Source organism: Chelon labrosus (genome assembly GCF_963514085.1).
Source record: "Chelon labrosus genome assembly, chromosome: 3".
Taxonomy (NCBI): domain Eukaryota; kingdom Metazoa; phylum Chordata; class Actinopteri; order Mugiliformes; family Mugilidae; genus Chelon; species Chelon labrosus.
In genome coordinates, this window is record NC_140339.1 from 23,583,661 (window position 1) to 23,597,253 (window position 13,593).

Genomic DNA, 13,593 nt, shown 5'->3' on the forward strand with positions numbered 1-13,593 from the left:
GCTTCTCTGGCTGGTTTGTCACTGACTCAGTAGTATCACAGCAGTCAGCCAAACGGCAGCCTGAACATACACACAGCCAGCACCACGCACACACTAAGAGTGAGGACACAGAAAAAGAGAGAGAGAGAGAGTTACGAGAGAGAAGCAGAGAAATCCTCGGCTAGCCCTTCCACTCTCAGTCTTCTGGTTGGTTTGCATCCCTGATATGACCCTGTTCAGCCCAAGATGTGAGTATACCGGAGTGTTTTGCTGAGTGTGTGTGTGCAAGTGTGTGTGTGCCGGGGGGGGGGGGTTGTATGTGTGTGTGCATGTAGCGCAGTGTTTCTGAAAGACAGTATTTTCCACTGTGCCTCTGATATCTTTGCTCTCCCCCTGCCATATTTAGCCGTTCCCTCTGCAAGCCTTTCAGCCTGTGTTTGCTCATATCTGCACCGAAGCCAGGGTTTCTCCTCACTTGTGCCCCAAAGCTGTTTGGCAAGCTGGACTTAATGATGTAAACATCATGATGCATTAAGAGGTGTTACAGTCAGTTTGACAATTTCAACAAAACCTGTGAGGTACTTCAACGAAGCTGAACTTGCTTCTCACACTGGCAAGGTCAGCACCTGAGACAGAGATGGCTGAAGGCTTTATTGTGTTGTAATTGCTGGTGATGTGTTGAGCAAGCATTTTGTTTTCCTTTTTCTCCAGCCGTAGAACGAATAGTGCTTTTATGAACTATGAGAGTACTTAAGCAGGCGTGCAGGCAGAGCGGCTACATCTTCTCTCAAATTCCACACTAGTTCAGAAACCGCACTCAAAGCTACATGTCTGTAGGGAAAGCAAAGGCTGCAGACAAGTTAAGCACAGACGGAGAGACTTCACAGTGAAAGTGAAATTCATCTTAAACTGCCTCTGTGTGATGTGGGCTTCATAACTTCACCCATGAATCTGCTGTATCTCCCTTAGTGTAATTCAAGAGCTTTCACCTTAATCCGCCTTATGTGTTGGCACTGATGCCTCTGTGATTACACTCTGTGTAGTCATGAGAGTGGAAACTAAAGCTTCATGGTTGTCACTTGGCTCTAAGCCTGACCTGAGGTGATATGCAGTGTGAGAAAAGAGTGGAGCATGTCAGCCCACCTTTAGATGTCAGATAGGTCTACCAGAATGTTGATGTATTATTAACCTATCTGGCAGTGTTCGTATAAAAGAATACATATGCAATAGATGTAAGCAAAGAGCAAGATGTTGCAACAAACTGTGCAGATAGTTGAATTATTTGTATAAGTTGAAGCCACTTGGATGAATACAATCAGTTGAATGCAGGTAAGGAAAAAAGACAGGTGAAGTAGTATTTTATTTTGACAATTTTTTTTTTAAAGCTAAGATGATCGAAAATGACACTGAAAGGGGAAAAGAACGAAACAGGAAGAAAATCCTAACAATATTTTACCACAGCGAAAAAAAAAAAAAAAAAAAAACTGCCGTCAGTGTTGTTTTGTCAGTCTATCAGACCTGTTAAAGCGAAATCCATTTTGCAGTTCTAATTTAAATGATTGCTGAAAAGACGTTCAGTCGTACTTGCTCTTTTTTCGTCTTTTGGGGTGGAATGCTTGAGAAAGGAAAAACATATGTGAGCAGGATTACAGGCACATTGTCTTGTGTTTGAAATATCAGTGTCCCTCATCAAGCAGTAGTGACCTATGTTGAAATTATTTACGTGTTTTAAATGTTGAATTGGGTTAAATGTAAAAAACACATAAAATAGTCAAGGATGCAGTTTAACCCACCAAACAGCAAATTTAGTTATGTTTTGTTTGATGATGAGTTTTATAAAACTGTGAACCATACACACTGTGCACAAGTTCCCCTGTACGTGTGTTGCAGATTCTGCAACTGCGTCGATGTTTCATTGTTAGCTTTTAAACTTACATACCTGGATCCTTATACATGCAGCTAGTTCAGTAGAGATGTCTTTGCAGAGTGTACAGTGATGCGAAAGCACAGATTCAGATGTGCTTTGCGGTGTTAGAGAATTCAGACACTTTAGCTGGGTGGGTGCTGGCTGACTGGAGACTTGAAGGGAAATCCAGTCAACGCAAGCGCTCGCCACAGCATTTCCGCATTGTTGTTGTGTAATTTTCTTTCCAGGTAGTGTTATTAAGCCAGCATCCACTTTGGCTCAGTACGAAGCGACAGTCTGGCACTTAGCCATGACATCCTCGGATACAAAGAGCAGTGACAGACTGTAGGCTGTGGCAGACCGTGAGGCTTTATAACTCATCACATGTGACCTTGCCGTGTCCTCTGGTGCCCTCTGCTCTTGTTTTACTGTTTGATTTCTCTACCTGCCAATTTCAGCTGGAATACCTCTGGCTTATCTCTGAGTCCACTGGTTTGTAATGACAATCAGGTCTCATGATATTAATGTGATATGCCACCCATAGTAAAGCTACCATCACCATACAGGCATATCAACATAATGAAGAAGAAAACAAGCAATTGGAATTACAATATGATCAGTCAAATACAAGGAATTAGCTCTCCATATATTCAAAAGTCCTGTCGCATTTTGTAGTTTTATCAAGCGAACAATGCACACGGAGGAGTGTGAACCACTACACTCAATGCAGATATACAGTAATCCTTTTTATGATTTGTCCATGTTGGAGGCAAATGTTTTACTTCTCATTTGTTTTAACTTTTCAACTAAATCTGATGAGAAAAATAAAAATGAATGAAAATAAAAATACAAATGAACATATGGTGAAAGACAGTAGTACAATTGCATGCACATATGACATGTTTTTATAGAAGTAATTCTTGACAAATATTGCACATTAGTAAACATGCTCCCCTTGTATTTGCATTGGATTACCTTCATTTGGCAGACACTTTTACCCAGAGAGACTTAAAGCTGCAGTGTGTTGTAAATGATTTAGTGGTTATAAATGCAGCGTAGGGTCGATTATAGTAAATTGATAGAGATAAACTAATTTTAAAGGGAAAATGTATAATGTATATTGCATTACAACAGCAGTCATCAGGCACCATTATCATTGCATTCATCATTGCAGTCAGTCATTACAATTACAGAGAGTAGACTTGGGTGTTATGAAAATGTGGTGTTAACTGTACATGGGTCTATGTGTTTAAATAGATTATTAAGTGGGAGAATCCATGTGAGGTCCAGGATCACAATCATCAGTGATATCTCATCTTTTTATTTGAAAACATCCATAACTGTTGCAGAACTGCTAAAAAAAAAAAAAGCAGTAACCTAAGGAAACGGTGTCAAAACAGAAATTCATCAGTCACGAAAACAACAAAACAAAAACGATTCGAACACATGTGTGGGCATGTGTGTGAAGCTCGAGCTGGAGAAGCTGTGACTTATAGGATTGTGTTTACCAAATAGCACTCTGATTACCTCCTGAGGTTTTGCTCCTGTTGTGCGAGACAACTGTGCTCAGCAGCATCCTCCCCTCTCTTCCTGTGAAATGGCTTCATCATGCAGTCAATCATGCAGTGCTCATGTTGCTCAGCAGACGCATCATAAAGCCCAGTTTTCTCTTCCTGCCACATAACACCAAGCCTGTGTTAAGATCAGTCCAATACACTTTTTATTTTTTTAATGAGGTGTAAATCTTTCATCCTCTTTCATCCTCTTAGTGGAAGAATTTCTTTCTAGTTCGACATTTTGAGTTATTTTGGATCTTAGAGGCTACAGTACAGTCTAAATAAAACATATCAACAAATATACCCGACTGTTTGGCTACACATATTTTAAAAAAGGTTCAAATACATCATCTTTTGAAATTATTTTAATTCCATGAAATATGAGGTATTTAAAACGCGTCTTTATATTTCTGTTTTGTCTGTATTCCTCATATCTTGGGGATGTTTGTAGTTTACCGAGTTTGTGTGAACAGGCAAAGAAGAGTTGCAGTGCTGGCTGCAGAGAAGCCACCCAGCAGGTCACTGGTTGACTATAAGCTGTCAGGAAATTATCCTTGCTGTGGGAAGTAAAGGCCCATACACGTGTCTAAATTTCTTTTCACACATTCAAGCCCATACTTAATTAATTGTAGCTTCCAGCCATTTGACAGTCACGCTGTGTAAGTGTGTGTGCAGCTGGCCCAGTCACACTCCATTCACCACCCATCTGTCCATGTCAAACCGGACTCCCTTCCCCTCCTCTCCCCTCCTCTCCTCTCCCCTCCTCTCCTCTCCCCGTTTCTTTTCTTCTTTCCACCTGCTTTTTCCTCCTCTCCTTTACTCACCTTTCGTAAGTCAGCGCCAACCAACCAGCCACAGTGCCAGCAGTGAGCTCTTGGCATATCCTGTAATCAAGATGGCTCGTGGGTATGGAGGTGTTTGCAGGAAAGACTTGCGAGAGAGAGAGGCAGAGATGAAGTTTTTCAGATGGGGCTAAAGCTGCACCATGCTTCTGATGCACCGTTTCAGACGGGAGACAAAAATGGAAGCGAGCCGCCAGCTCAAAGTGGCAAGAGTAGTCAGGTTGTGAAGGAAGATGGATGTGAAATCAGCTACTGTCAGTCTTAGCTGGCACTTTAATCAGGATCTTGTCAAATGATGTCAACGCAGACTTTAGACTTCAGTCAGTTTTGCTCAAATAAGGAGTAGTTTAGTCTTTAGTTTAGTTAATCATCTGAACGTTCTTTTCGCTGTGTATTTTGGACTCTCCCTTGCTTCCTTGTATTCCTCCTCATCCTTGTTTTGTTCTCGTGTTTTACTGCTCTTCTTTACTATATCAGCACACAGCTAATTGGTTGCTCTTTCATGCAGACATGAGCATGAGTGGAGATTTGAAGTCAAGCCGCTCTAGGGCAGCCAGTAAGAGGACCAGCAACGCCGCCGCTTATGGGTGAGTATGACCTTCCGCTCCCTACACAGTCACATCCACAGATGCTCTCCTACCTCCACACATTCAGAGATAATCATGCCTCTTTTATGCCCTTTATCTGTAACTCAATGGTTGCACCTCAGCTTTCCAATCAATGATGCATTATTTGTTATTTGCTTCATACCAGCTGCGTATGTAAGCCGCTATTGATTTTAGCCAGAGGTGCTGTCTCCATCAGTCAATGTTTTAATCTATCTGTTGATGTAGTGCACACATATGATTGCAGCTGATTACTGGTTATTGCTGGTGGTTCAATGCAGTGCTGTGGAGCTACACTAAGGTAAACAATGTGCTTAGACGGCTGTAGGAGGGAACGGAAGGCAGTGGGAGGGAAGACAGTGTGTGGGCTTCATTCACGGCTTCATTACTCTTAACTTCAGATCTCTCCTTGAACTGCATCTTACTCACTCTGGCTGCAGCTCTGTGGTCCCGAGCTCCTTTAATGAGCACAGAAAGTGCTGTGAGTGTAGATTATGGTTTTGTAGCTCTTATTCCACTGACTCTAGTACTGCATGGTATCTTACATGTCTACTGGAGGTCCATATGTTGTCCTTCGTACAGAATGATGTGCAAACAAAAAAAGCAAAGCACTCAAGAGACGTCACAAAATCAGAAAAGAAAACATTCATGGAAGCTGGCAGCATGCTGCGTTTCACTTACACGCAGAAAGATGATACTTAAAAGGCTGAGAATGCTTGAATACTGCTGTGAAATCAGAACGGGGGTCGGAATTTATTATGTCGATTTGCACGGAATATGTTGGAGCTGCGCAGTGTTTCCGTTCAGCCCCAAATAGGGCGGCTCCAGCCAGACATGAAAACATCTGATAAAGCTGCAACAGTGTGGGAATTCTTTAAACAGAAACCTAATAAAATAGACCCTTTGTAAAGGATCTAACCGCCACAGCAGCACAACCACCATGCATGAGCACCTCAACAGAAAACAGAGGGGCACAAACAAGGAGACGGCATCATCTGTATTTGAACAACAGTGAGTTTTATCTGATTTTTAGTTGGTTGACAGTGCCTGTGAGTCACCGTTTTGTCAATGTGTTGGCTGGTATGGCGAAAATAATACTGAATGGATTAATCACCATTGTTTCAGCCCTAATCCATACACGCTTACAAGGCTTTGGAGATACTGTAGTGCTAGGAGAGACATTCAAATTGAAGCCAGTGGAGTATAGCTTTAAAGCATAGTTTTAAAATACTTTGCAGGACCCTTAAATTCTAAATAGTTTAGGAATGCAAACAAGGATGGAAATGAACATCAACAGATGTAATAATATTGAGGCCAACTTGTTGTTCCAAGCTGAATCAGCAAGTCTCATTATTATTCCGTCGTCTGTGCTCCACATATGTTTCCCGCCCCACAATGAATACTAACACTTTCCCATTCAAGGCAGCTCCGTTCCTGCACCTCTGTGGGTTTCATCATATCGTGCAGTAGTATGCAGAGGCGTAAATACTGCAGTATGGGCAGTTCTGTCCCCAGCATGTCCTTCAAAGCACTTAATCCAGCTCTCTGCCTGTGCTCCCTCTGACCAGCTATGCCTAAACCTTAAACCCCCGAACATTATTTGCCCATTCCACCATGTATTTATTCAACTACAGCATGCAGCCATGCATTAATGAGGTTAGTCATACAATACACACACACACACAATGACTAACTGAAAATGGAAAACACCTGAGGTATCTGCACTGAGAAAGTCTGATATAACCTGCCTGATATATCACAGACATGACATGGACTTAAAGCAGACCAAGTTGGATTTCTGTGCCCATTTTAGGTTTTTGGACGCGTCCACTTGGCTAAACTCAGTGACCCTGTCCAGTCTGTGAACACAGAGAAAATAAAAAAAGACTGAGACTCTACAGCCACACTAGCATCTCTCTGGGGCTGTACCCAGACGTGCTTTGAGCTAAATATTAACATCAGTTTTAAACACACAGGGGCAATGCTTAGATGGTCATGTTAACCAAGTATCATGTTAATCACTGTTGTATCTTAGCATATTAGCAACATTTTCTATTCTTTTTTTTTTTTTTTTTTTTTTTTAGCAGTGCAGAATGTTAATTTTCCGTATATTTGCTACTAACCCAAAACACTGGACAGCTGCCACCCGATGGTGGAGGTAGACAGGAAATATAAGGTCAGTTCATCAGTCCTTGACTACGTATTTGAAAAGGTGTATTTTAAACAAAACCATGACCTTTTCCTACGCCATTAACAAGTTTTTTTTATACATAGTAAACCTAACAAAGAGTTGTTGCTGCCTAAAACCAATAAAATGAAACAAAAAATGAATGGTCTCTGTCTCTTGGATGGTAAGACTGAGAATATCTCCAACAGTCCAACTTCAGAGATAGATTGTTTAGATGTTTCTCTCTGCTGGTTCTGCACCTTCATTTGCATTGTGTTCAGTGTCAAGTGGCTACTCAAGTACATAGCACAGGCATGTAAGATACTGCCAACTAAAATATATTATTTTCAAAGTGGTCTTTGTCACAAACAAAATTGATTTATGTCCATGGACCCCAACCAGTAGGTTAAATTTCATGACTATTTCATGAACAATAGAGAGACTGTGTTGAATAGTCTCATGCATATTGTGTGAAGCTGCTTCCACTTAAAGGGATTCAGTGGGCTTTTTTTCATGTTTATTGGAAGACAGCGTGTATATTTCCAATGCATACCATAGATTTAGAGCTTTAGGGAAAAGGAAGGAAATAAATTGTAACCTGATCCAAGTTACAACCTTTTCCCAGAAACAGAACCTACAATACAGCTAAAGTCACAAATGTAAATCATGGCGAGACAGCTAGCAAAAATCTTTTTGTCCAGACTCCAATAATCCTGCTCTGTGCTGCTGGCAGCCGTGTGCCCTGTCTACTCCCTCCACCCACTGTTCTCACAGAGCTGGCCAACAAACACTTCTGCCTGTGGCCTAGATTACTTTGCGAACAAACTTTCTAACCCATGTCTAAGATGCTTAATCAGTGTAATGCAGCACCAACACATGCACGAGCATTTCTGAACTGTAACTTAAAGCTTGTCAAGCTTAAAAAGAAAAGTTCAACCTCCATCTAGAGCTAAACTAAAAGAAAAGCCTTTCATGTTATTTCTTTATGTAGTCCAAGTAATTTCTTGTCTCATAATAACAGGTCTGTCTTTTCGCCTCCTCTTCCTTTCCTTCCACTGCCACTCTCTCATATGTCCTCCCCCAGGCCATTTGCTCCAGAGCAACCCTGACGACATATGGGTGTTGTCATCATTTATCGTTCATACTTCCTGACTGTCACAGGTCCCCTCTAGCTTGTTGAGCCCCAGCTGTGGAAGCAGGGATGGGGTGGAGCGAGGGGAATGAATTTCACAACCCAGATGCTGTTGCTGCTGCTGCTGCTGCTGCTGCTGCAGCCAAGCCCTCTGTGTGCTCCAGTGCACTCGTACAAAGGCTCATTCTGCTGTGCTGTATGGCCATATATAGGAAGGCTCAGGTGCGATGGGAAGGGTCTCGTAGGTGTGTGCAGGAGTATGTGAGTGTGTTTATGTATAGATTTAACCTATGACTTATGTTGACGTGGTCAACAAGAATAAAATGCTCCTATCTCTCCGGCCTCCATGATTCATTGGGGCTAATTTTCTAATTCATTCTTGATGATCTTGATGATCATAAGTACCCTAGACTGTGTCCATGTCCTACAATGCTCACTTTACTGTCTGCTCCAGTTTGCATCTCTGTAGAGAGAGGAACGAGAAAGGCACAGAGGGAGGGGAGGGGAATGGCCTCAACACTGAGCTGCAAAGTGTACTGAGCATCTGGTCTCTGGTATTTTTGTCAGCTTTCTCCATGCGCTTCATTCTTTTAATATTCTCTCGGCTGTATTAATTATCGGAGGAGCTGGTCATAGAGGAGTTTGAGTTTGAAAGAAAACTGCCTGCACTACAGGCCCATCTGTTGTATAGGTTCAAAGAGTCTGACGGGGACGTGGGGAGGTGGATATGGGTGATTATTTCTCCTATCTGTCCAATGTGATGCACAGTGAGACACAAAGGATAATCTGATGGGAGATATTACAGCAGTGGATAAGAGGGTGGCGGGAAATCGGACATGTATGTTGTATTTCTGATTTGGCCTTATCTTTATTGATAAGGTTGCACTCATCAGGGTAATTGCTGAGAAGGCGTATGTGTCATTATTATGAAGGGATGTTAGGGAAGAACAATGATTGGGCTTAAACAGAAATCTGGCAGTTCAGGTTCATTTAGACAAGCCAAAGATGAACAACTAAATCCACACATTAAGATCTGCCGCGGTTTACAGACTTTCTTCCTGTAACAGATCAAACGTCCTATGCTGGCTGAGTTGTGTGTGGCTTGTATGAGGCTAAATAGTCTTAGCATCATCTTAGCATTTGTTTATTATTTCATCAGGCTTTGTTTTACTGATGCTGCCATGTTCCTTAAGCTCAGCTATTACTTTAGTGCTTGCATCGTCACCATAACTAATAGAAATAATGACCTAAACTATTAAAATAAAGCCGGAGGTCATAAACCAGAATTATCCTTTAGGCCAGATGGGGGATAACTTGTAACCCTACAGTGTGCAGCCTTTTTTTTTTTTTTTTTTTTTTTTTTAATCTTCCTCATCTCATTTGTTCCCATGCAACACATGACACTTGTTTTGACAGATTGTATATGTGTATCTAGCCTGAGGCTTAGTTGGCTGACATCTGTAAATCCACCACGAGAAGAGAAACAGCAAAGGGCAAACAGAGGCAATCTGCGGTAAAGGAAGCAACGGTTAAGTTCATCCATTTTTATGAACGACCTCTTTCTGCTGGATATTTCTGTGACATCGCTCTTGATTGTCACAACACAGCTGACTGCCAGCTGTTGTGATGCCCACCCAGAGCTAAATCTGTACACACAACACTGCGGCAGTTTTATTTAAAAAAAAAAAAATGACACTTAACATTATTTAAAAACAGAGGGGACCATATTGCACAGGGACCAGCAAATAATAACTCAGGTTTATTTATTGTTGACGTGGCAAAATAGCATGCTGTTACTTGATTACCACTTACAAAACTTGATTACCACAACCCCCTACCACCTACTCACTGCGATGTGAATTATGCACAGGTTGTTCCTCATACAGTGTGAGCCGTAGACTCTACATAAAAAAGGAACCCCTCGTGACATCTCCCATGGGTAACCTGAAGAACCATCCTCAGTGTGGTGGCTCCAGACACCCCACCTGTCACTCAGAGCGGGTATGCTCTTAATTATACATACTAAGTTTAAGCCTTGATACAGTTTAAACTCCTTATCTAACAACAGTTGTCATAAATGGGACAGTTGTCTATAGAGACCTAACAAGGCTCTAAACATGTTCAATAAGTTGGACATTTTAACATAAAAGTCAATGGGGACCAACTCAGTTTTAGAGTCAGCCTCAAGTGGACGTTCGAGGAACTGCAGTTTTTGGCATTTTGTCGTCCTCATCGTTTTTCACCCTCGGAGGTTGCTTCTCGTTGTGAGGTCAAGAGTGGGCCTTTGTGATTGTGTGGGTTAAAAGTACAGTAAACATCCTGAGGACCACCAGGACATAAAAGCCGCGTGTTTGCTGACTTTGCCAGGAGTCAGGGTGGCTTTTACAGTTGATAGTTTTGCTAACCGTATGTTCAGAAAATCATTTAACGACAAAAAAGCTGGGGAAAATATGCAAGGAAAGAAAAAACTCCTACCGCAGCATTAATTTGGTTTGCGTTGTTCATTTCTCAGTATACTCCAGTATGCAGTGATGAATTTCTCGCCGTTTAGTTCCTCCTCACGAATAGCACAGCCGTTCTGCTTATGTCTGCACATTGGTAAAATTAAGTTGATTCAAGTGTGGAGAGAGTTATTCGCCTGTGTGACTAATATATCAGTGTTTCATTGTCAGTAGTGATGTTATTCTGGCAAACAATGAGCCCAGTCAGCTTTCATGAATTACTGACAATAAACAATAAACAAATCTAGGTGCAGAAGCAGAAGAGGTGACACACAGAGTTGTCCAAGAGGGGTCCAGGACTGGATCAAACTCAAATGAAAAATACTACAAATAATGAAATCTTGTGCAGTAGCGGGCTCTAAACAAACCACTCCTTGATCCGCAGACAGTGTTTGGAATAACGCCGTTTAAAAGAACGGCGTTAGGTAACGACGTTATTTTTTCAGTAACGGGGTAATCTAACTAATTACTTTTCCCGTCGTTACAACGCCGTTAACGTTACTGGACGTTAAATGCGGTGCGTTACTATGCATTGATTGAATAAACTGTGTAATCCGAACGCCCCTCTGGCTCACCGCTAGTGAGGAGGTGGGTTAATAACGAGGTAAGCGATTATGATTGGCTAAGGCAGAGTCATGTTTCATGGTAGCCAATCAGAGCCAGTGTTTTTACACACATGCCAGCACACGCGCCACACACACACACACACACACACACAACAGCTAAACAGAGATTCGATGAAGCAGCAGAGATGGCGAGTCAGGAGCAATCCGAATAAAAAGTTGGCATTTTCAAAGTGGAGATATAAGCACTACTTCAAATTCATTTTTAGTTTAGTTTAGTTTATTTAGATCCCCATTAGCGTTTGACTTGCAGCAGCTATTCTTCCTGGGGTCTTTCCATCATCATGACATCTACAAAGCATTAACACACAACACATTAATACATAAAAACAAAAATATATTACCTGCTCCTACATTGAACCACCACAAAGTATGAATATCAGGACCCAATTTACAAATACACAAAAAATACACAAAAAATAGGCTACTGATGGTTGAAATTACATTCAAAATAATAATCTCTTAATTTCATTTTAAAATTTACCATATTTCTTTGTTGTGTGACATCATTTGGAAGGGCATTCCAATCCTTCATGGCTCTATATAATACCGTACCTTGAGAGAGTGCCCTAGGTAAGATAAAATAACCTCCAGCAGCATGTCTAGTGGAATAATTATGTATGTTTGAACTAAAAGATAATTTCTTATACAAAATGTATGGCATTTTAGTTGTTATAATATTTCTGAGAAAAACCATCAACAAATATGACATTCTATGTTTAACCTCTAGCCAACCTAGACTGGCATGCATACGACATACATTCGACCTTGTTCCACACACAAGTGCAACACGTGCTGCTTTATTTTGTATCCGTTGCAGTTTTCTGATGTTAGTTAGTGAGGTATTGGACCAAACAACTGCACAATAATCCATATGAGACAGAACCAGTGCTTGAATGACTTGTTTAGTAATTTGTGTTGTTAGATATTTAGAACATCTCCTAATCATTAAAAGAATGCTTCCAATTTTGGTTATTATCCTCTTAATATGCATATCCCATGATAATGTACAATCTATGACGACTCCTAATAATTTCACCTCTTTAACTTGTTCAACCAATTGATTACCAATCATGACATTAAGCTCTGGACTTGAACGCAGCGAATGGTTTGATCCAATAACCATGCTAGTTGTCTTTGACACATTCAAAATTAATCTATTACAGTTAACCCACTCGGAAACCAACTTCATTTCTTCACTTAAATTTCTATTTAATCCATCAATATTTCTTTCAGCTAAATAAATTGTTGTATCATCAGCATACATTGTCATGTGAGCTGTTTTCAATGCCAGAGGAAAATCATTGGTAAAAATTGAGTACAAAAGAGGTCCAAGGCAACTTCCTTGGGGTACTCCATGTCTGACTTGTTTTAAGTCTGACTCACTTCCATTGAAATAAACCATTTGCCATCTCTCACTCAAATAACTTTTAATCATTGACACAGCTGATGATGAAAACCCATAATGTTTCAATTTTGCCAATAATAATTCATGATCCAGAATGTCAAACGCTGCAGAAAAATCCAGGAACACAGCTCCTATCATTTTCCTTTGCGTGATTTCATTCCACCAGTCATCTAACATTTGTGTCATAGCTGTAGTTGTGGAATGTTTTTCCCTATAAGCATGCTGAAAATCCGTGAATAAACAATTATTAGAAAAATATGACTGAATTTGCTCATACACAATTTTTTCCATGATTTTACTCAAACTAGGCAATAAACTAATGGGTCGACTATTCGACTCAGAAAACTGCAACTTTTTATTTTTTGGAATTGGTATTATTTTTGCAATTTTCCATCCTTGTAGCCATATATTTTTAGTCAAACATAAATTAATTATATGTGTTACAACTGGGGCCACAATACCAACAACAGGTTTCAATAACTTTCCATCAAGAAAATCAACCCCAGGTGACTTATTTTTACAATTCATTAATAATAACTCAACCTTCGAAACTGTAACAGTCTTGAAATCAAATATACATTCTTTACCTTCCATTATTTGGTTAATTAGTCTATGTGTGTAGTCAGTGTCACTATACTGTACAGTACTTTTTAACTTGTCAATTTTATTAATGAAATAATTATTCAAATGATTAGCAATATCCTTGGGTTTGGTCAGGAACTCTCCTCCAGTTTCTAAGTAAGATGGTGAAGACTTAGTGTGGCCCTTAACTAAAACATTTAGTGTACTCCATAATCTTTTACTATCATGCTTCATTTCCTGAACCATATTATCATAATATTCTTTTTTCCTCCTCCTGTTTAACTTTGTAACA

At 40.5% G+C, this 13,593-nt stretch overlaps 1 protein-coding gene across 1 annotated transcript in view; it reads left to right on the forward strand.

Annotated features, from left to right (window-relative positions):
• The first annotated feature begins 123 nt into the window (after positions 1-123).
• LOC311509358 (heterogeneous nuclear ribonucleoprotein C-like 1) overlaps positions 124-13,593 on the forward strand; it is a 39,863-nt gene continuing 26,393 nt past the window's right edge. Inside the window, exons 1-2 of the mRNA XM_084574530.1 lie at positions 124-227; positions 4,792-4,870. Of these exons, the coding sequence (XP_084430656.1) occupies positions 206-227; positions 4,792-4,870 (101 nt within the window). The 5' untranslated portion in view covers positions 124-205. The remainder of the gene's footprint in view (positions 228-4,791; positions 4,871-13,593) is intronic.